The 24,183-nt window shown below is 42.4% G+C and overlaps 1 protein-coding gene across 1 annotated transcript in view; it reads right to left on the bottom strand.

Moving 5' to 3' along the window:
• The window catches only part of CPN1 (carboxypeptidase N subunit 1), a 38,873-nt gene extending 16,380 nt beyond the window's left edge, over positions 1 to 22,493 (bottom strand). The window contains 8 exon segments of the mRNA XM_044236840.1: positions 3,459 to 3,577; positions 5,863 to 5,962; positions 7,390 to 7,529; positions 10,697 to 10,808; positions 12,531 to 12,713; positions 14,234 to 14,389; positions 18,962 to 19,158; positions 22,196 to 22,493. Coding sequence (XP_044092775.1) covers positions 3,459 to 3,577; positions 5,863 to 5,962; positions 7,390 to 7,529; positions 10,697 to 10,808; positions 12,531 to 12,713; positions 14,234 to 14,389; positions 18,962 to 19,158; positions 22,196 to 22,418 — 1,230 coding nt within the window. The 5' untranslated portion in view covers positions 22,419 to 22,493.
• Between the last annotated feature and the right edge of the window lie 1,690 nt (positions 22,494 to 24,183).

The following is a 24,183-nucleotide window of genomic DNA, read 5'->3' on the forward strand; positions in this document are numbered from 1 at the left end:
GATCAAGACTTGCTGCCATACTGCTTGAAAATATAGATAGTAGAGGTGATACAGATTATTCCATGGCTTCTTAAATTCCAAATTTCCATGTGCAAGGAATGCATCCTTTCCAGAAATACATTGAAACTTGCCCACTGGCCATGCATGGCATGCAGACCTAAAGATGGTTCTGACTGACAAGGGTAGGATCTGCTGTCTGTGGAACCATCTTAGTGAGAGGGAGTGGCACAGTGTTCTAACCACACTCGCCTGAGGGATCCTTGGCTTTTAGGCCCTTGGAACAGTTTGAGCTGCTGAAGCCAGCTGGGAGTTGAACAACAGACAAGAGCTCTCCCTGGGGTTATTTTCTGTCTCTTCCACAAAAATCCATAGCCAGCTTTTCTGCTAGTTTCCCAAAGTAGAGAGAATCAGAGCTGACTGTGTCATTAGCATTTCGTATATAGTGATTCAGAGATCTAGGAAAGAGAGAGAGAAGGCAACAAAACAAGGGAAGGACAGAGAAGAAGGAAAGGAGCCTGACATCTGGCCAGATGTGGGGAAAAGCAAAGAGGACACTGGATGACTCTGGGAGATATTTGAAAGAGTCTTAACTGTAACATGAAAACCCTCTAGTAAATAATCTTTTTTTTTTTCTTTTTTTCTTCCCCCAGCCAGATGGATCTCTGCTTCAAAATGGAAAGAGAGATAGGTTCTACTGCTATCAACAAATGGGTTCTTTGCTGTTTTCCTCTCTGGGAATTATATCCAAAAGATAATCTTTTTCTCTTTTTTGGTTTTATGTGACACAATGATAGGTTATGTTGATTTATGTAAAGGCTATATGACAAAGGAAATGAAATCTTTTGCAGTAGGATACATGACTCCAGCAGATTTGTTGTTGTTCGAATCTGACACTGAACAGCACCTGTAAGGCAGGGCTCATGGACACAGCTGCCAATCAGTCTTTGGACTTTAGGGTAGAACAAGAAAAGGGGACAGGAGAAGATATTTGCAAATGTCTTATCAGACAAGGGGCTAGTATCTAAAAATCTATAAAGAACTTATCAAACTCAACACCCAAAGAAAAATAAGCCAGTCAAGAAATGGGCAGAAGACATGAGCAGACATTTCTCCAAAGAAGACATCCAAATGGCCAACAGACACATGAAAAAATGCCCTACATCACTTGGCATCAAGGAAACAAAGATCAAAACCACAATGACACCACCTCACATCAGTCAGAATGACTGAAATTAACAACTCAGGAAATGACTGATGTTGGCAGTGATGCAGAGAAAGGGGAACCTTCCTACACTGTTGGTGGGAATGCAAGCTGGTGCAACCACTCTAGAAAACAGTATGGAGGTTCCCCAATAAGTTAAAAACAGAGTTACCCTATGACCCAGCAATTGCAATACTAGGTATTTATCCAAAAGATACAAACATAGTGATTCAAAGAGGCACCTGTGCCCCAATATTTATAGCAACAATGTCCACAATAGCCAAACTATGGAAAGAGCCCAGAGGTCCCTTGACAGATGAATGGATAAAGAAGATTTGATGTGTATATATATGTATATATACACACACACTTACACACACACACACACACACACACACACACACAAACAATAGAATACTACTCAGCCATCAGAGGCAATGAACTCTTGCCATTTTCAATGATGTGGATGGAACTAGAGGGTATTGTGCTAAGCAAACTAAGCCAGGGAAAGACAAGCATCATATGATTTCACTCATATGTGGAATTTAAGAAACAAGACAGATGAACATAGGAGAAGGGAAGGAAAAATAAAAGAAGATGAAATCAGAGAGGGAGACAAACCCTAAGACTCTTAACTACAGGAAACAAACTGAGGGTTGCTTGTGGGGAGGGGCTGGGGGGCTGGGGTAACTGGGTGATGGGCATTAAGGAGGGCATGGGATGTAATGAGTACTGGGTGTTACATGCAACAGATGAATTACTAAATTCTACCTCTGAAACTAATAATACACTATATGTTACTTAAATTGATATTAAATTTTTTAAAAGGGGTGGGGGGAGAGAAAGTTGGTTGGGACACTGGGACCGTATAACAGGCTGCCGTGGCAGAATTAGTATTTGCTTCCTTCATCTACAAATAGAAGTAGTTTATAATATGCAGGAGCTAGGAATAGAGGGAAGAGAAGGGAAAGGGGGAACTATCTAGAAATTTCAGAGGACTTTTCAGAGGATGTAAAGAACTCTTTATTTGGATCCTTATGTTAAAATAAGGGTTTATGAACACAGGCTGTTAAGCTTAGTATGAGGCCCTGTAGCATGCTGGCTAAGAAGGCAGCCTTGAAGGCCCAGGAGAGGTTGTTGCAGTGGTGGCTCCACTTACTGGCTGTGTGACACTGGGCATGCTTCTTACCTTCTCTGAGTTACAGTTTCCTCGGCCATAAATGGTAATACTTACATGCCCCTGACAGAGTTGTTGTTAAGGTTAAATGAGATCATTCTAGAAAGCTCTCATATAGTGTCTCATACATGGTAACCATTCAGTGAATGGTATCTGTAACTGTATTTGAGAAAACAAGCTACTTGACTGCACAGTGTTAACAGGGAAAGGGGCAAGGCAAGCCAGTTGGCTAAGCTCTGGGGTTGGGGTTGTATAGAGAAGGAAATGGACAGTCTGGAGACCCTAGGGAAGATCGGACTTGTGGGAAACATGGTCCACAGGACCTCATTAAATAGGATAGCCTCATTACCGTTTCCCCATTTGAGAAATCTGAAGATTAGTGTTGATAATCTCTGAGGTTTTTTAGCTCTGAGATCCTAATCTAAGATGAACAGAGCTGAAAAGGTCCAGCCAGTAGGTAAAAAAAAGTTCCTTGCTTCTCGTCCTGCTTTTAAGAGACAGCCACGGAGAGCTGAATTCTGGAGAGCAGCTGGCACTTTTGCTGAGGTGAGTGGCCGAAAACTAGCACACAGGGGACCAGGAGGGGCTAGAGCGCCATCTGGTGGTAGTCCCAGCTGATGGCACAGAAGCATGCCACACAAAAGTGTCAGTGTACTGGGGCAAGGACTTGGGGATTTACCAACTATCATTTGTTAAGCACTTTTGACATGTAGGTCACTGTCCTAAATGTTTTATATGCACTTTCTCATCCCAAAATTACAAAGGAGGTGCTGTTATCACCAATTTACAGAGGAAGAAGTTAAGGAAGACTAATTAGGTAATTTGTCCAAGGGCTATAGACAAATGAGCCAGGTTTATAAAATAGCCCTTTTCATCATTATGCTATGTTAAACAGAAGAAAGAGAAAAAGCTGAAAGGAAAAGGGAAGGATATAATAATAGAATGACAGGAGAAAAATAAGCATATGAGAGCAATGAATTTTTTTTTTTAAGTGAAAGAAGGAAGTTCGGCAGAGACTAGAACCAAGCAAGAGGTTGTAAGTGATCTTTACAGTGCTCTGTGAAGGTCAGCCTAACTCACCAGTTTTGGTTCCCCAGGACCCACGGTTACAGTCACTGTCTCTGGGTCAAACCCAGGTGCTGTGGCAGTGACAGTGTAGGTACCTGGAAGCAGCAGCCGGAAGTAATCGCCATGGTCACCTAAAAGTTACAAGAACATAACTCAGTCTGCTGATTAGAAATCTGCCACTTGGGGCCTTGATATGAAAAATGATTTGAGGGTTTTAGCTGACCACAAGCTTGATTTTTTAAAATAGCATGATGAAACTGGATAAGATCTGAAACAATCTTAGGCTATTTTATGTAGTAAGAACACAGGCTTCTCAGCTCATGGGGAGTAGAAGTTTCAATGTGTTCTGTAATGACAGTATTGCATTTAATTCTATACCCTGTATTTTAAAACAAACTCAGGACCAGGAAAGGGTCACTTGGAGAAAGGCTGAAAGATATATGAACGTTTTGTATGGTAAAGAAACTACAAGAGACTTATGTTTCAATGTTTAAAAAGCCACTGTGAAGAAATGACATCTACCTAAAAAAATAAGAATGAGAACTATGAGTTTAAATTGTAGGAGGAAGATTTTGCTAGACAGAAGCAAAACTACTGTGACAGAGTGATTTTCAAAAAAGAAATGGACTGCCTTATGAAATTGTGAGCACTGAAGCAGAGAATGAATTAGTGTCCATGGAAAAGCCACACAGTTATGCAGTGCACAACCTGCACTGATGGACGTGGTTCTGCACTAAAGGACATGACAGCCCCATGTTAAAAAATCAGCTGTCACTGGTGGTGTATGTGTGTAATCTTCTCTTAAGCAGGAGGGCTGGACTAAATAACCACTAAAACTCTGATTTTGAGAATTCTACTTTAATATTTCTTCCATCACCTTCTAATGGGGAAAATAAAATTCAAAATAAAGCCTATTTTTCTATGGCAGGGATATAACATTTTGGCTAATGACTTTGTATATCTTTAGAATCAGTTGTAACCATGCCTTTGAAGTTTTTTTTTAAAGCAATGAATAATTGAAATAATACATGCAATTAATAATGGAACTGACTATAAATACTAGAGAAGTCTCTTCTCTGCCCCCTACTAAATGTCTGTAATTCCTTTTAAAGTACTTTTGCAAAAGCAGGGAGTTATTATGCATATGTTGGGTAGTGTAAGTTATACCTCAGGGGCTGTCATTTTCTTAATTGGGGATTTACACCCCTGAATGGTTAGCTAGCATTATATCAGAAAGGCCCAATTCTAGATAGAGCTATTATAAGGGCTTCGGCTATCTTCCTCTGTAATCAGCACTAGATGCTCTTCTAAGTAGCGTAATGAATGTTACAATGAGCTTTTTCAGTGGTGAAATGGGTAGTCTGTTAATTTAACATAATCAGTGTTGAAAGTGGGTTCTTATTGGTGGAATTAGTATTATTCAACATATACTGATTGTCTAGAATGTTTCAGAGACATTCCCTGTCTGTGTATGAATATGATATAAAAAAATCTAGCAAGCCCTGAAGTTCTGAGGGATGCCTCAGGTTTGATGCCTAAATGGTCCTGGGTCCAACCATCAGCAGGGAGGATTCTGGTTGTCTGATGCTTGACTATGAGGCTATAGAATCCTGCCTTTAGAATGTTGCTGCTTTTGCCTTGAATGAGCCTTTCAGGTTGGGATCCACCTCCAGTAATATTAGTTATCTCCGAGATTCCATCCAGTTTAACCAGGACTGTAAGTCTGAACTGTAAGATACCTGCATGGTATTAGGCATCAGTGTTGTAAAATGTGGTTGAGCCTTGCTTGTATAGAGGTTGTGGGAGATAGGCAAATTTTACCACCCCTGGCCATGGATAGCTACTGTTCTACATTAATGCCAAAACAAACATCAAGGAAAAAAAAAGGAAAAAGAAAAACCTAAGAGTTGTGCATGATCAAATTTGGCTGGGGCAGTTTGCAACACCTGTGCATATGAGATATTCTGTACCATTCTAGGAGGTTCCAGGTTGGTTTCAAGATCTGCCTCCACTATCACTCTTGCCCTACAATAAGCCTATAGAAACCATCTTGCTAACTTCTCCCTGGATGGAGGTGTCGTGAAATGCCTGGGTCCGGGACAAGTCTAAATGTCAGTTTTATAGTCTTCTTCAGCCTTATTTCACACCAGTACCAATATCTCAAACCCAGAAAACACCCCCTAAGGTGTATGAGGCAGTGACTCCTAAATGCTGAGAGAGAAGTTACATCTTCCTAGTCCTGGCCTCTTAGTTCACTGTCCCTATGTCTATCACCCTTCCTTTCTCCTGTCCTCAACCCCAATGCCCTTGACACCCATGCTAGACTCGCTGTCTTACAAACTGGCCTCCTGATCATGCTGAAAAAAGGTGAGGACATGAAGGCTTCCTTCTCACCGCACTAAGGATGGCCACCTACCTGAAGTGATGTCATGGTTAATCCCACTAACAGAAATGACAGCCTCCGCAAGGTTATTATAATTCTCATCACGCACCATTCCTTTGATGCCCTGGTGTACCTGCGAGAAAGTTTACAGTGCATGGTTATGACCATAAGACATGCGTTCAGTGTTTGGGAGTCCTCAAAGTCCTTTCTCTTATATTTTTACAATTGATCTTCACAAAGATTATGGTAATAGCCTCTTAATTAGCTGGTTTCCTCACCCTCCTTTTCCCGACCATCTCTACTCAACAGCATGCTCGAAGTGATCCTGTGAAAATCTAAGGCAGAAAATGAGACTTGTCTACTCTCTGTCTCTATGGATTTCACTACTCATATAAGCAAAATTATACAATATTTATCTTTTTGTGACTGGGTTATTTTTCTCTGCATACTGTCCTCAGAATTCATCCATGTTGCAGCATGTATGCAGAATCCCCCCCTCCTTTTTTTTTTTTTTTAAAGCTGAAGAATATTCCACTGTATGTCCAAACCACATTTCATTCATCCACTCACAAGCTGGGTCACAGTTACCTTTCAGCTACTGTGAATAATGCCGATATTAGCATCGGTGTACAAGTATCTTTTTGAGATTCTGCTTTCTGAGTTCTTTCGGATCTATACCTGGAAGTGGATTGCTGGATCATGTAGGCTATTCTACAATTAATTTTTGAGGAACCACATACTACTTTTCATAGTGGCTGCATCATTTCACTTTCCCGGCAATAACACACAAAGGTGGGGTGCCTGGGTGGCTCAGTGGGTTAAGCCTCTGCCTTCGGATCAGGTCATGATCCCAGGGTCCTGGGATCAGCCCCACATCAGGCTCTCTGCTCAGTGGGGAGCTGCTTGCCCCTCTCTCTCTACCTGCCTCTCTGCCTACTTGTGATTTCTCTCTCTGTCAAATAAATAAATAAAATCTTAAAAAAAAATAATACACAAGGGTTCCAATTCTTGACATCCTTGCCAATGCTTGCTACTGTCTATCTTTTATGGTAATTTTTTTTTAAATAAAAGCCATCCTAAGAAGTATATACTTGATTTGCATTTCCCTAATGACTACTTGTTTTAGGCTTTGCATTTTCTGCAGTGTCCTTACTGGGGAGCCCTTGCTTCCCTAGAAAGCTGCATGATTCTTTCTCTCACCTTCTTTAAGTCTGTTTAAATGTCATTTTCTCTGTAAGGCCTTCTTCATTGGATTTTGTACTTAACATGCTATAAAATTCACTTTATTATTTTGTTTAGTGTCTGTCTCTCCACCCTAGAATACAAACTTTATATGGGCAGGGCTATTTGTTTGCCCATAACACCCAGCATATGGTACCATTTCTGACAGATAACTGTGCTCAATGATGTTGAACGACTAAATCTGATGGGTAGAAGAAGCCCAGATGTATGGTATGAAGTCAAAGTCAAAGTCAGAACTGAGCTTCACAAAAATCCTTGCCTACCATCGGAAAACACTTCTCTTTCTGTAACCAGGAAAGTTCAAGAATAGGATTTTACCTGTTCCAAGAATTGGATTAGAGCTTCCCGATTACCCAGCCACTCACGCTGTAATTCCTCTTGGCGAGGAAACTTGTCACAACTCAGTTCCAGCGTGATCTCAAAACAGTTGGTATGGAGATAGTTAAAGTCTTGCATTCCTAAGAGGAAGAGGGCAGAGGCAGATCTGTATAAACTGAATCCCACCAATGCCCCCACTCAACTCTCCATAATCACGATTGCTCTGTGCCCCCCATGACCTTCTATTCTACCTCCTGGTCCAAAACCTTTCCCCAACTTCCCAGTTTTCTCTCTTCATAAATGCCCATTTTGTCACCCCCATCTTTTCCTCCTCCGCATTTCATCCCTTAAATTCACTCCTTGACCCTCCACATTTCCAAAGACTGCTGGTTAGTGGTGCCTTGATATTAGACCCTGCACATGTATCACTTCCAAGGGGACAGATCTTCTCTTTGGGTGATGATGTTCTTCAGACCGTGGATGTTAAAGATGAATATCTTGCTTTCACATCCCTCCTCCTATCTGAGAACACAGGAGTGACCTGAAAATAGTTAACCCAGAAAAGTCGGCCCCTGAAAAAGCAGAAAGCAGCTATAGTTTTCTTTCACTGAATGCCTGTCTGCTTCTATCTTCTGTTCTCTTTAGTGGAATTGATCATTTTTTAAATATGTTCCTGATTTATTAGAGTGGTGTTTATATTGCAAGGGTATTTGGGCAAAAAACAATTCATCTGGGGCACCTGGGTGGCTCAGTGGTTAAAGCCTCTGCCTTCAGCTCAGGTCATGATCCTAGGGTCCTGGGATCAAGCTGGCATCAGGCTCTTTGCTGGGCAGGAAGCCTGCTTCCCCCTCTCTCCCTGCCTGCCTCTCTGCCTACTTGTGATCTCTGTCTGTGAAATAAATAAATAAAATCTTTTTTAAAATTTCATCTAATCACCTTCACCTGCTCTAAGCTGATGAGCATAAGCGGCTGTTATAGAGAGAACGGGGAAAAGTTGGAGAACTGCGCCTCTTTCACTGGATCACTCTGCATCAGAATAATCGAGAAAGTTGTGCCTTCCAGCCAGATACAGTTGCTGGGTCTTAACTAGGGTTTCAGTGGGTAGGGGGTGAACCCCCCCTTCCCAATTTGCAGTCCTTCCCAATTTGCAGTCCTAACCCTAATCCTAACCCTAGCCCTAACTTGTCCTAGCAAGTTCCCAGATGATGCTAATGGCGCCGGTCCGGAGAGCACACTGTGGGAACAATCACTGTAACGAGCTGAATAATCTTGGAATTATATCAGCTTATTTTAGGGCAATGATTTTCACTGGAAACATGGACCATGCTTTTCCAGATGATGAGAAGGAGGAGGGAGAAACAAATGCAATTTGAAAAAGTATAGTTCATATTTTAAATTGGAGGGGAAGATGACCTATTGGTTTCCTAATACAAACTAAAAAAAAAAAATATTAAAATTCAACAAAACCTTCTCACCTTGTGCTCAAGCAAGTTTTCAGCCACAAGAAGTCTATCACCTCCCAGTACTTGGTGACTCCCTAACCTTCCTCCTCTCTCTTTGTCATAGAACCAGCTGTAAGCTCAGCTCTTACCAGTGAGCCTTCTGTTACCTGTGCTCTGTCCAGGTCAGATTTGAAAGTATGGCTAGCTGCTAAAACATGATGACTAAAAGAACCTGGCTTCCTGTTTCAGCCTCTTCCTTATCTTTAGGTTCTCTATCTACCAAAAGTTCATAACCAGAAGTTCTATCTCAACCCTTGGTGTTGGGAAAGGCCCAGGGAATAGAGAGAGAAGCCTCTTGTTGGAGGCTTCTGCTATGCCATCAATAGCCAATGTCCATGGCAAATGCTGGCTCACAGGAGATGGGCAGGTAAGGTAGGGAGAGCACATAGTAGAGGAACTGTTGGGTGTCCAGGCCAGCTCCTTTGGCCATCTGTTGCTATGTAAAGCATAGCTCCATGCTACTTAGAAAAGATCCTAATAGGGATGCCTGGGTGGCTCAGTTGTTGAGCATCTGCCTTCAGCTCAGGGGGGAGAACCCTGGGGTTCTGATATCAAGCCCCACATCAGGCTCCCTGCTCAGTGGGGAGTCTGTTTCTCCCTCTCCCTTGGACTCTCTATCCCCTGCTCATGATCTAGCTCTCATGCTCTCTCAAATGAATAAATTAAAAAATCCTTAAAAAAAAAAAAAGACCCTAACATTTGGGGCACCTGGGTGGCTCAGTCAGTTAAGCACCTGACTCTTGATTTCTGCTCAGGTCATGATCTCAGGGTTGTGAGATCAAGCCCCAGGTCGGGCTCTGTGCTCATTGAGTAGTCTGCTTGAGATTCTCTTTCTCCCTCTCCTTCTCTCCCTCCTCCCCTTGCTTGTGCTCTCTTTCTTTCTTGCTCTCTAACAAATAAATAAATCTTACAGGAAAAAAGAGAAGACCCTAACATTTATAAGCCAGGCATTTCCAAATGCTTTATGCACATTGTTTCACTTAATATTCACATCAAATTTACAACGCAAGTATTGTTATTCTTTCTTTCTTCTTTTTTTAATCTGAGAGAGATCGTGGTGGGGGGAGGGACAGGAGGAGAGGTGAAGAGAGAGAGAATCTTAACCAGGCCGTACACTGAGCGTGCAGCCCAATGTGGGGCTCAATCTCATGACCTGAGATCATGACCTGAGCTAAAATCAAAAGTCAGATGCTTAACCGGCTGCGCCACCCAGGCACCTGGTAAGTATTTGTCAAAGTACAAGTGAGAAACCAAAGCATAGGGGCGCCTGGGTGGCTCAGTGGGTTAAGCCGCTGCCTTCGGCTCAGGTCATGATCTCGGGGTCCTGGGATCGAGTCCCGCATCGGGCTCTCTGCTTAGCAGGGAGCCTGCCTGCCTCTCTGTCTACTGTGATCTCTCTCTGTCAAATAAATAAATAAAATCTTTAAAAAAAAAAAAAAAGAAACCAAAGCATAGAGAGGTTAAGTAATTACCCTGAAGCCACATAGCTGATAAATGGGCAAGCCAGGTTTCAACCCAATACACCTTTAGAGCCACATTCTTAATCACCTGGCTACATTATTTCTCTCCTATGCTCTGATCTACTGTGTAAACCACCAGTTTTAAAGGACCACTAGGTGTCCCTATGCTCGTTTTAAATCATCACAAGATGACATTAAATGTTCAGCTTAAGACTACTTCATTTCTCAGGTCTCTGCTTAAAAGTGAAATTCTGTGATATTCCTGTTGTTTCCCTGAGAAACGGAGATAAGCCCCACTCCGCTTCAGCTTGCAACACTGTTGTACCCAGAAAGCACTCTTCTTACCCTTGCTGAGAGAATACCAGGAAGCCCCATTGGTGATGCCGTCTGGGAAATAATCCCCACAGTTCCAACCTTGGTGCATCCATCCATGTGCATACGAGTAGACCTTGGCCAGCTGTAGGTATATCAGATGGAAAATGACCTGAGTATTCCCAACTCATACAACAATGCTCCTACTCAGAACAGGGTGACACCATGAAACCCCACCATGTATACACAACTGATTACTTGGTTCAGTCAAAGAAAACACCAGCAGGCATAGGAAGATGGGGTGTGTGTGTGTGCGCGTGTGTACGCGCACGCATGTGTGTGGTGGACTAGAGTTAGAAGAGCTGTATTCTGGGAGCACTTGGGTGGCTCAGTGGGTTAAGCCTCTGCCTTCGGCTCAGGTCATGATCTCAGGATCCTGGGATCAAGTCCCGCACTGGGCTCTCTGCTTGGCAGGGAGCCTGCTTCCTCCCTCTCTCTGCCTGCCTCTCTGCCTACTTGTGATCTCTCTCTGTCAAATAAATAAATAAAATCTTAAAAAAAAAAAAAAAGAAGAAGAAGAGCTGTATTCTGATTTTTCTACTATCTTGGGGATAAGTTTCTACTTGGGGATAAGTTTCTTTAAGTGCAAAGTGAGGGGTGACACTAGATGATAGGTAAGTAAACTCTTTTCTAGGTGTACCATTTTCTAGCCGAGTTTTATGAAAGAAAACAAGGAGCAAGTATGATAGGCCTTGGCCATGAAAAGAATTCCAATAACCCCCCCCCCCGCCCCCGCCAACCCATGGTTTTGCTTTCTGTGATTTCAGTTACTTGTAGACACCTGTGGTCTGGAAGCAGATGATCCTCCTTCTATAATATGTCAGAAGGTCAGCAGTAGCCTAATACGGGGTCACAATGCCTATGTCAGCCAGCTCACTTCATCTCACCATGGAGGCATTTTATCATCTTCCATCATCACAAGAAGGGTGAGTGCAGTACAGTAAGTTTTCTTAAAAAGATTTATTTATTTGAGAGACAGTGAGAGAGTAAGCATGGCCACAAACAGGGGGAGGGGCAGAAGGAGAGGGAGGGAAAGAATCTTCAGACTAACTGCTGAGCACAGAACCCTATTCGCTGCTTGACTCAGGACCCCAAGATCATGAGCTGAGCCAAAACCAAAAGTCGGCTGCTTAACTGAGACACCCAGGTGCCCCTACAGTAAGATATTTTGAGAGAAAGGCCATATTCACATATATTTTATTATAGTACATTGCTATAATTGCTCTATTTTATTATTAGCTATTATCGCCACTCTCTTACTATGCCTATTAAGAAACTATTATTGGTATGTATAGGAAAAAATGATATATAGTGTTCAGTACTATTTGTGGTTTCAGGTAGCCACTGGAGGTCTTAGAATGTATCCCCCAAAGATAAAGGGGGTACTACTGTATGTATTGGGGATGAGAGGTGTGTTGGAGGGAGAGGAATATATGTGGAATCTCTACAATTCTCTTTCATTACTACTTCACAACAGTGGAAAAAATGAGATTACTGGGAGAAAAAAGTATAATAATTTATTTGCTTTGCAAAGCAATAGCTGGTGTTATTCTCTATGGAATTCATTAATCAATGAATTAATAATTAATGTCAATTATTATATTAATATTTATTAATATATTAACTATAAAATAATAGGATTTTTTATTCTTCTGCTGTTTTGAACTATTATGTAAATGTATTTTCATGTACATGGTCTATTTTTCCTTAATGTAGCCATATCACCATAACCTTATACATCAGACCCCCTCCAATACTCCCCCGAGCCCCAGGTGCCTCTGGCCAAACAAGATGCCATTCTGCATACCTTCTGGAAAAGCTTGTTGTCGGGCGTAGGGGTATTGGCAGTCCGGCGGAACCCCCGGACCCGATGTTCAAGGGATCTGTCATACGGGTAATTGGCCACCACTGCCCCTCCGTGGAGATTGGCTGAAAGAACGAAGTTGAAGGAGCGGATCCACTGGATCACAGCCTGTGTCTCTGGTTCCACCTGTGGAGAGATGAGGGCCTGGTGGTGAAGCGGCAACCAGAAGTGCCAAATGGCTATGCAAATGAGTCTGTCAGGAAATGGCCTAAAAAGAGGGCATGTCTGAGTACGATGAAGAGCATCCTCCTGGATATGAGAAGTGTAGGTGGGGAAATTTTGGTCTTTTGTCTGATGGTTTAAAAAATTAAGTAGATGGAGTCTTTTTCAAAATGAAATCGCATGTGGAATCCCGATAAACAAAACAGCTGAAAGGAGAGCATTTAAGGCAGTGAAACCATGGAATATGAAACTACAGCAGAAGACAGAGGCCATGACCCATTCATGAAAACCCAGAGAATGTACAACACAAAGAGTGAACACTAACGTTAACTACGGACTTGGGTGATGATGTTCAGTCAGCCAAGTTCTTTGATTGTAACAAATTACCACTCTGATGGGGGAGGTTGATCAAGGAAAGCTGGGGGTACATGGGAACTCTGCACTTCCCCCTCAATTTTGCTGTGAATCTAAAACTGCACAAAAAAAAAATAAAGTCTATTACCAAAGACTTATCTTAGCAGGTGCAACTAGCATCTGCTGAGAAATTCAAAGTTCAAGGTGAAGCTGTCTCAGACATTCAAGAAAACACATGGGCTTGAATTGTACTCGAGGAGAGTGAAGAGGAAGAGGTTGATCAAACCTCTTCCTGTGTAGAGGTGTAGAGGTTAAGGACATAGAATTGGTCACATCACAAGCAAATGTGTCAGGAGCAAACGCAGTCCAAACCTGAACAGCAGGAATGCTATTACATAATAAACCATGTAACCATAGGAAAACGGAGCACCTGGTTTTTGGTGTTTCAAAAAAATAACCATAGCTTGGTTTGAAATTGGTACTGTTTCTATGATTCATAAAGTTGTGGCTTCTTGTTGGATGAAAAAAAAATCAAGTCTATTTAGAAAAAGGGAGGGGGGTTGGTCTGAAGAGGGGTAGCATGGTTGGAGAGCTCAGAGCTCCCTGCACCTCCTTCTATAGCTAATTGCTGGTGTGCACACAGTGCATCTCTGTAGAATGCTAGAGTCCTCTGTTGACAGTATGGTGCAGGAGAAAGAACCTTGGCTTCTGAGTCAGAAGACCTGGGGTTTAATCCTGAGTCCATCAATTATTAGCTATGCAAGCTGTGAAACAGGGATGGATGAACACTCCATGCATTCACCACACAGTGTTAGAACAATCACCTGAAATGCTGACTAAGAAAGAATTTTGTACAAGTGTAAAGTACCATGCAGCTGTGGGATAGCGTTTTCCCTTGACTACCATGGCCACTAACATCAAACAGCATGTGCTCCATGAGGGGTGTTCTGCTGGGGTTGCTGGGGGGAGAGAATGGATACAAAGAATGGAAGATAACCGCTCCTATGGTGTGGTCAGATTAACATGGAGTTGAGCTGATGCTTAGTTCTTGCTCGTTTAATTGATAGGAAGGTTGCTGGAAATTCCAGATGTTTATTTACCTGCTTCTGCATGCAAATTTCATCTCCTACCTGACTTTTCCAGTTGTCTGGAAGAGGCAAGTGGTGGTTGGGGCCTCCGTGTTTCTCATTGTAGTAGATGTAGGTGTTGAGATCCGGGAAGTTGCGGTTCAGGTCCACTCCATTTGCATTGTTCCTGCCAACCAGATACCCAGAACTGTCTGCACCCTAGTGGGAAAATGAAGAGAAAAAGGAAGGTTTCAGGCTGAATCCTATTGTTGAAGAATACTATGTAGCATAGTATTGAGGGACATTAGTTTAATCTATCGACTGATGTAGAATTTTCTTCTTTAATTCATCTGAAGACCCAGTGGTGTGGTTCAAGTCTCCCTGTACGCTAATGGTAGAGATCCCAGGAGAGGCTCTATCAAGAGTAAGGTGTTTCAGGATAATGGGAACCCCTATTTTTTTTAAAATAGTTTTATTGAGATTTAATTTATATACCAAAAAAGGTATGATTTGCACACCATTTCAAGTGTATGACTCAATGAATGATTAGTCACTGCTGACAGAGTCATGTGAGCATCAGCACAGTGTAACTTATCAAGATTTCTAACACCCTGAAAGGAAACCTTATGCCCCTCTAGTCATTATTCATTTTTAGTCCAACCCTAGAACATCACTTTCTCTCTCCATAGATTTGCATTTTTCAGTAAGAGAGATAACACATTGCATGTCTGGCTTTTATCACTGGGCATAACGGTTTTGAGGTCTCTCCATGTTGTAGCACATAACAGTACTTTATCCCTTTTTATGGCTGATGAATATTCCAATCTATGGATTTACCATACTTCATCTATTCACCAGTTAATAGACTATCATATAGCCCTAGCTCCTAGGGCTGCTGTAAGCTGTAACAAATTACATAAACTAGGTGGCTTTTCACAACCAAAATGTATCTTCTCACAGTTCTGGCGGCAGGAAGTCTGAAATCAAGATGTCAGCAGGGTCCCACGCTCCTAAAGCTCCATAGGAGTTCCTTCTTTGTCTCTTCCAGCCTCTGGTGGCTGGTGGCCATCCTTGGCATTCCTTGGCTATAGATTCATTACTCCAATTTCTACTCCCGTCACAGGTCTTCTCCCCTGTGTGTGTCTCGGTACAGATTTCTTTCTTCTTATAAGGACACCAGTCATGTTTGAGTTAGTCACCCCAATCCAGTATGATTTTATCTTAACTTGATTGCATATGTAAAGACCCTATTTCCTAATATGGTCACAGCCAGAGGTTCCAGATAGGCATGAATTTGGGAGGCGAGGATACTATTGGACCCTGCACATGGACATTTGGATTATGTCCACTTTTTGGCTATTGTGAAAATGTTGCTATGAGCATTCCCATACAAGTCTTTGTACGGATGTATGTTTTTACTTCTCTTGGGTAGATACCTACTAGTAGAACTGCCAGCTTATACTTTAAGTCTATATTTAACTTTTTCAGAAAGTGCTAAACTGTTTCCAAAGCAGCTGTACTGTGGAAATCACCCCCAACCCCTTTATTTTTTAAATTTAGGATCCTTGTTTATTTTTCTTCTTGGCAGCATCAACTTCCTGGATCCCTTCATTTCTCTGCTCACACTTCAAATTGTAGCATTTATTTGGTATGTATTCACTCATTCATTCATCCTTTTAGCCAATCAACATTCACTTAAATGCATCCCTACTCAAAGCCCTCTGAAAGACACTATGAAAAGAGATAATGAGACATTATGCCAGCCCTCTAGAAACTCATATTATATACAAAGAGATAGACATATATGTAAATAATTAAGATATATCAAGTAGTAAAATAGAGATGTATTTAAAGGCCCTCACAAAACAGAAATTCCATTTAATGTTTTGTAAGGCATTGGAGAAGGGGAATAGTGTCCACTGGATCCCTGTGGACTGGAGAGTAGAGCCCAAACTGGTGGCCTTTCCCGGAAGTGGAGTGAACGGATGGATGTTGGACAGCAACTCACAGATGTAATACCACTTTCATATTTTTTAAAAAATCCTTATTGTTCTTAGATTTCTCTATTTTTCATGGCATTCTTCTCATATTTTATTCTTGTATCTCATTGAGAACATAATATTTCTTTAAGTTACCTTAAGTTCCCTACATTAATTCTGTTCAGGGGAAATATTCATGTAATTTTTCAATTGGGAGTTTGATTTTTCACTTGTATGAGACAATGATTTTCATTTCATTTCCAGGAGTTTTCCATTACTTGCACATTCATATCAATGTAGCTCCTAATGTTCATATTAAAATTCTATGTTAATTTACTTATCAGTTGATTTAACACTCACGCCAGGTCATAAGGCTGGCAGATGAGGAGTTTCCGTAACAGAAAGTTCCCATTAAACAGGTTAGGTTTCCTTCTGTAACAAATTGCCACATACTTAGTGGCTTAAAAAACACAGGTTATTATCTTATAGTTTTGGAGGTCAGAAGACTGAAATGGGTTTAACAAGACTAAAATCAAGGTGTCAGGAGCGCTGTGTTCCTTGTGAGGTCTCTAAAGGAATCTGTTTCCAGCTTTTCCCAGCTTCTATAGGCCACCCACATTACTTTCTTTCTTCTTAGAGACCAATAGCACGACATCTTCAAATCTCTCTCATTGTTACCTCTGGTTTTCCTCTTCCACACTTGAAGGATTCCTGTGATTGATTACATTGAGCCCATCCAAATAATCCAGGATATTTTAAGGTCAGATGATTAGCAACCTTAAGTACATCAGCAACCTTAATTCTCCCTCATCATGTAACATGACATATGCACAAGTTCTAGGCATTAAGATTTGGAAATCTTCAGTGGGATGGGGAGAGGGGAGGTTATTCTGTTTTATCTACAGGTAGCTTTAAAGTTTGGTGGCTAGGTGGGTCTCCCCTGTGTAGCCACGCAGACAGGTTTTCTGTGGGTATGGAAGATAGCTCTGGGAGTTTGAGAACTTTGATGGGGTCTCTCTTGGGCTCAGGTTCAAGATCTGCTCCCTCTGAACAAGTACACGGTAGGTAAGTAAAGGTAACTGGCTCCCCAGAGATGGCTCTAGGATTTAGGGGGATTGTCAGGGCTTTTTCCTACTTTATCCCACCCCACCTCATTCCCCAAAAGATGCACACAAGTCTGACATTCTCCAGTTTCCCCAGTGCAATATTGGGAAGGGCCAATAGAAGGAGAGCAGCCAGGCTGGAGGTCTCCCCTCACATCTCTTTCAAATGTTCCTGCTACTTTGGAAACTCAAGTCTCTAGATATTAAGGTACACTTGTATGATTTTCCAGTGGGGAAACAAAGCTTTCGTTTCTCATTTGTTGAGTTGCATTGACAGGAAGTGGTGAGATTGCAGGGGGCAAATTTGTGTTTCATTCAACATCTTGGCTCCATTCCCTCCCCCTGCCTCTACTTACCTCCCCAGCCCTATCCTCAAGTAGGTTTAAAATGGGATGGACCAAAAGGACAGATGCTGCATGGTTCCACTTGTACAGGACAGAGTGGTCAGATTCACAGAATCAAGGAGTAGAGGGTGGTTGCCTCTATGGGGCTGGGAGGAGGTAGAAATGGGGAGTTATTAATGAAGGTACATAAAGTTTTGGTTGAGGAGGATAGATAAGTTCTGGAGACCAGAACTGGAGACAACACCTGTATCTATAGTCAACAATACTGTCTTGTACACTTAAAGTTTTGTTAAGAAGGTAGACCTCATCTTGGGTGCTCTTACCATAATAAAATTTTTTTTAAAAAGTAAAGTAGTGAAATTTAGTCTTAAAAATGGCAAAAAAAAAAATTCCAAGACTGTCTCAAATAGACATTTTTAAGTTGTGGGGGAGAAAGCCTCTTTAATTTAGAAACCCCCATCCCTTCATCCAACAGCCCAAACAAACCAAAGTTTAGACATAGCTTTTAAAGGAACATATCTACTGTGTAAGGCAGATGCCTGGCTTCACCCTGGAAAAATCCCAATTCGGTAGATGGGGGTGGGGGGAGGCTAGGAATCTGTATTTCAAAAAATCTTCACCTATGATTCAGATGCACAGTCACAAAAAAAAAAAAAAAGATACCATTGATTTAAAGATAGGTACACTGACATTTTGAATTTATGTTGGAAAATAAAGTAAAAGCTCATAGATCCCTGCACGATGTAATTCTAGAAAATTTAAAGGCTGAGTACTATACTAGTAAAGGAAAACGCCATACAGAAAAGTAGTATTCACTTAGCAAAGTACACAAATGTCCAATTACTATGTTGTATACCAAGAACTAATATAATATTGTATGTCAATTATACCTCAATAAAAAAGAAAAGAAATACAACCCAAAGCATGAAGGATCTGGAGTTAGCCCCCACCCGCACAATTGTGGGACAAGCGAGTTCTATTCCCCCACAAACACAAATGGAAGTGTGATGTGGGAGGGAGAAGAGTATGTAGGGTTCAAAGCTAAAAATCGAGGGAAGGAGGTGTGTTTTGCAAGAGCCCTTCACACCTGTTTAATATTTTCCAGGTTAGGAAGCATTGTCACAGACACTGCCTCTCGATCCTCATAATAAAACCCGGAGGTCAGCGGGAAAGGTGTGGAGAGAAGGAAGCTCAGAGGGAGCCCACGTTCACCACCTAGGCTGCCATACGGCTGAACCCGGGTCTCCACATTGTGTTGTAGTCCCATCGGCTTTTTCTCGATGACAGGGTGGCACTGGCAGCGAGACCTGGAGGACTGGTCAGAGGGCCTTGCTGTGCAGAGGGCCCCGCTCTGGGGCTCGGTACCTGGGCGGCGGCCACCTCGTAGCCGTCGGGGTTCATGGACGGCAGGATGTGCACACGCGTGCCCTCCAGCAGCCGCACGATGCGCTGGTTCCCGCTCCGGAACTCCTCGCACAGGAACTCGGCCAGCTGCAGCAGCAGCTCGCGGCCCAGAGCCTCATTGCCGTGCATGTTTCCCACGTACTTGACTTCCGGCTCCACTGCAAGGGCAAGAAGACGCAGATAGAGAGAAGATGGAGAAAGCGTGCAAGTGCCAAGGTTTCCTCACCTTGCAGAGGGACCTTTCCCCCTAATGAATAAATGAAAATCTTACGCTTCCACTGGGTCTTTTCCAATGATTCCTGAGGCCCTTTTGGACAAATTGCAATCATAAACTGCCCTATAGAGCCCAGTATAATGTCTTGTGCTTAAAGGTGCTTGATATGAAATTCTTTGTCCCCACCTTCCACTTACCCAGAATAAAACCACTTCTCATAACAACCCCTGCTATCATTTTGGTTCAGGCTCCATATGCTGACAACCTGGTTTGTTACAGGAATCTTCTAGAACAGCTTGCATCTGCCCCGCCCATCAAGTCTATTCTCCAGAGTCACTGGTCAACAAGCTTTTTCTGTGCACGGCCAAATCGTAACTACTTTGGGACTGTGGGCTGTATTGTTTCTGTCTAGCTACTCCACATTTCCAGCAACAGCAGACATAGTCAATACAAAAACAAATGGGCAGGGGTCCTGGCTGGCTCAGTCAGTAGGACATGTGATCTTTTTTTTTTTAAGATTTTATTTATTTTTAGAGAAAGAAATCACAAGTAGGCAGAGAGGCAGGCAGAGAGAGAGAGAGAGAGGAGGAAGCAGGCTCCCCACAGAGCAGAAAGCCCGATGTGGGGCTTGATCCCAGGACCCCGGGATCATGACCTGAGCGGAAGGCAGAGGCTTTAACCCACTGAGCCACCCAGGCACCCCAAGGACATGTGATTCTTGATCTTGGGGCCATAACTCCAAGCCCCACGTTGGTGTAGAGTTTACTTGAAAGAAAGAAAGAAAGAAAGGGCATGGCTGTGTTTTAGTGAAACTTTATTTACCTAAACAGGGGTCTGGCCCTCAGGCTATAGTTTGCTGAGTCCCGTTCTGAGCTGTCTTTTATAATTTATCCCTATTCTGAATGGTCTTTTAAAAAATTCTAAGCCAGATCATGTCATTTTTCTCCTTAAAACCCTCCAGCGGCTTCTCACTTTACTCTAAAAGCCAAAATCTTCACAAAGGCTTGGAAGGCACCACATGATCTCCTGCCCAGGAGCCCTACCCCCAACCATACTGCTCCGACCTTGCTTTCCCGTTGTTCACTCTGCTGGAGCCACAGGGGACTCCTTGCCGTTCCTCACACATGCCAAGCAAGCTCCTGCTCTTCCCTCTGCCTACAGACATTTTCCTCTCCAGTTCTAGTTTGGCGTGCTCCAGCACATGCTCAAAACCACCTCAAAGGAGAAACTTTTCCTAAACAGTAACAACTCTCTCCCCAGCATTGGTAGACTCTCTCTCTCTCTCTCTCAAAGGTTGTTTTTCTCTATAGCACTTTTTTTTCATCTGATTCAATATACATTTACTTACTTACCCACTTTTTACCAGTCTTACACCACTAGAATTAAGGCCCCCGAGGGAGCGGTCTTTGTTTTATTCTGTTTGTTGTCTATTCAGAGTCTACAAAAGGCTTGTAGATAGTGCATAATCAGTAATATTTATGGAATGAATAATGAATGATTGCATGGAAGAATAGCTAAATGGTAGGGCATCAGAGAAAAGAGAGCTTAGTGAGGACTAGAATAGGAAGAGAAAGCCTCAAGGAGACCTGGAATGCTAGGCAGTGGAAGAGAGCGTGGGAGTGAGGGGCTAATCTATGATGTCCACTAGCACCCACAAGCTTCCACAATGAACACACCCCCCCCCAGAAGCATGGTGTTTTCAGTGCAAGTGTGGCTTCAAAGCAAAGTCCTTATCCTCATTTAATGGCACAGATTTCCTTGAGCTACTGCCACTCTACTGCCCCTACCCTCCCCACAGGCCATGTAACATTCTGAAGCCGTCAGGGACAGGATCCACTGCCTGTGAGGTTGTCACTGAAGGACTCTAAGCAGGGCGGTGAGAGGATGAGATCAGTATCTGGGGAAAGTATTCTGGCATCTGTGTGCTAAATGGAAGGTTTAGAGAGAGGTGGGAGGTAGGGGTTAGGAGAGTCAGGAACCTAGTGCAGCGTTTTAGGCAGGTTGTGATAGTGTTTGGCTAGTGTGGGGGATGGAAGTGGAAAGGGAAAGAGAGATTTGAAGCTGGTTGAGATTTGAAGAGGTTGAAGCAAGAACTGACATAATTTGGATGTCACAACTGCTGTAAGTAAAGAACTGAGAAACTAGAAACTAGAAACAACTTAAATGTCTATCAGTCAATGAAGAGTTATCTACAACCATACAATGGAATATTACATAGCCCGAAAAAATGATGTAGATGCACACTTATGGACATGGGTACTATTTATGAAAGACGATGAAATGAGAAAAGCAGTTCTAGTATGATTCCATTTTTATAAAAAAACGTGTGAGGTGGGGTTGTTAAACATGCATACACAAGTTCTGGAAGGACACGCATCACTATATTTAACAATGATCATCTGTGAGTGGTGGGATCATGCATGAGTTTTGTTCTTGTTTCTTTATCTAATTTCTACTTCCAATCTAAACACAGATCGCTTTTATAATAGAAACAAACAAAAAGTAATCCAGTGAGTAAAACTAATATCCAAGACTTCAATCTCTCTCCAGGATCATTCCCCAAAGAGACATCCCTAAACCCTTTGAGGTTTCCTGGCAGAATGAGAAGAGCTAATTGTTTCTGCTTGTGTCTTCTGAAGCACTGAGTAAAGACAGCATAATAACATGGAAAAAAGAAGAGTAATAGGAGGGAAGGCAGGGGGACGCGGTGGAAGCAAGGAAGAAGACTCACCTTTAACCATGAAGGTCTTGAGCAAACAGAACTTCAAAAGGAAGAACAGACTAGAGCCTGAACTGGGGCTGCAGGTCCCCAGAAGCAGGGCCAATGTGAGGGTTAAGTAGGGAAATACTTAGCACAGCTGGAGGAAGGTGAAAATTTGTAGGTGGAGGGGTCTATGGACTTCCCCAGAAACCACCCCAATTACTGGCTTTGTAAGGGAAGGGTCCTGCCCCATCCACCCCAAGAACCACTCAGGGCTTACGAGGCTCGTGGATCCCAGGGTAGTCGCTGAATTCCAGCACGTAGAGGTGTCTCCCCTTCACGCTGCGCCCGATGCTGTAAACCCGCGTGATGTAGGGGCATTCGTTGTGCACCCTGTACAGCGTCCGCACAAGCTCATCATAGCGGTGGTGGCGAAAGGTCACTGGGGCAACAAACTTGAAGAGGAGGATAAGGTGGAAGGAGACTGAGAGCAGCCCTGACATCTTGCTGGGCTTTTTCAAAGAGACCCACTAAAATTGGCTCCACCTCTCCCAGTAACTAGTCAAAATCCAACGGCCAAGAACCAGCTCTTCCTGGTTTCCCCGCCAGTAAACACCAGCGTGACAGGACCTGGCAAGGAAGTTGAGAATTGCCCCGTTCAGAGCTGGAAATTATCTATGTAGCTCTAGAACAGCCGCTCATCTCTCCGCTTCTCCTCATCCAGGGATACCTTTTGAGAGGTTTTGCACTCCGCCAGAATGGGTAGTTTCACTGATTCTGGCTTACTGATTAACCGGATTGTAAACAGGCTTCAATAAATAGTTGCTTATAACCCTTTGATTCCCAGAGAATTTTGAGAACCTTGGCCTGGGCTTATTCCCTATCTTACAATTTAAGGAGATGTATTAATGAGAAGTCTCTCTCTGTTTCAATCAATCCTACACACAGCCGCCAGACTCTTTCTGGAGCACAGCTCAGAGTCTCGTTCAGTAGATACCATTGAGAAAATGAAAAGATGAACCACAGCCTGGGAGAAAACAACTGCAATCCATAAATCTGATCATATAACCAGAACACATCAAGAACTCTTACAATACAATAATTAAACAAGCAACCCAATTCAAAAGTGGGCAAAAGATCTGAATAGATATTTCACCAAAGTGGATATATGAATAGCTAACAAGCACACTTAAAGATGGTCACCATTATTGGTCATAAGGAAATACAGCACAAAACCACAATGAGACATCACTTCACATCTACTAGAATGGTCACAATCAAAAAGTACAACAACAAGTGTTGATGAGAATAGGGAGAAACTGGAACCCTCTGATGGGAAAATAAATGTTGCAGCTACTATAGAAAACAGTTTGGCAGTTTCCTAAAAGGTTAAATATAGACTTACTACATGACCCAGTAATTTCACCCCTATGTATCTACCCAAGAGAAATGAAAACATACATCCACACAAAAACTTGTACATGGATGTTCATACCAGTATTATTCAAAATAGACAAAACATGGAAACACTTAAATGTCCATTAACTGGTGAATGGATAAACAAAATATGGCATGTCCATACAATGAAATACCATTTGACAATAAAAAGGAGTGACATACTGATATGCATAACATGGATGAACCTTAAAAGTATTATGCTCAGTGAAAGAAGTCAGATATAAATGGCCACATACTACATGATCCAATTCATATAGTAAGTAAACAAGAGGTTACCTAGGGCTGGGAGTGGAAATGTCATGACTCAAGGTGCTAGAAGTGTTCTAGGACTAGATTGCACAACTCTGTAAATATACTAATTTACAGATTCAGTGAATTGTATATGTAAATCAGGTGAATCTTTTGATATGCAAATTATATCTCAATAAAGCTGTTCTAAAAAAAGGAATAGGGTGCCTGGGTGGCTCAGTGGGTTGAGCTGCTACCTTCGGCTCAGGTCATGGTCTCAGGGTCCTGGAATCGAGTCCCGCATCGGGCTCTCTGCTCAGTAGGGAGCCTGCTTCCTCCTCTCTCTCTCTCTGCCTGCCTCTCTGACTACTTGTGATCTCTCCCTGTCAAATAAATAAATAAAACCTTTAAAAAAATAAAAATTAAAAAATAAAATAAATTAAAAAATTAAAAAAGGAATAAAAATAATGAAGTAAAGCCCCCCTCCCAAAGTTAACTGTAAATTTACCGTACAATCCAATAATTCCTTCTGGGTACCTAGCCAAGAGATGAAAGACTTGAACATGAGAATGTTTATAGCAG

Source organism: Neovison vison, chromosome 2 (assembly GCF_020171115.1).
Source record: "Neovison vison isolate M4711 chromosome 2, ASM_NN_V1, whole genome shotgun sequence".
In the NCBI taxonomy this organism is placed as follows: Eukaryota; Metazoa; Chordata; class Mammalia; order Carnivora; family Mustelidae; genus Neogale; species Neogale vison.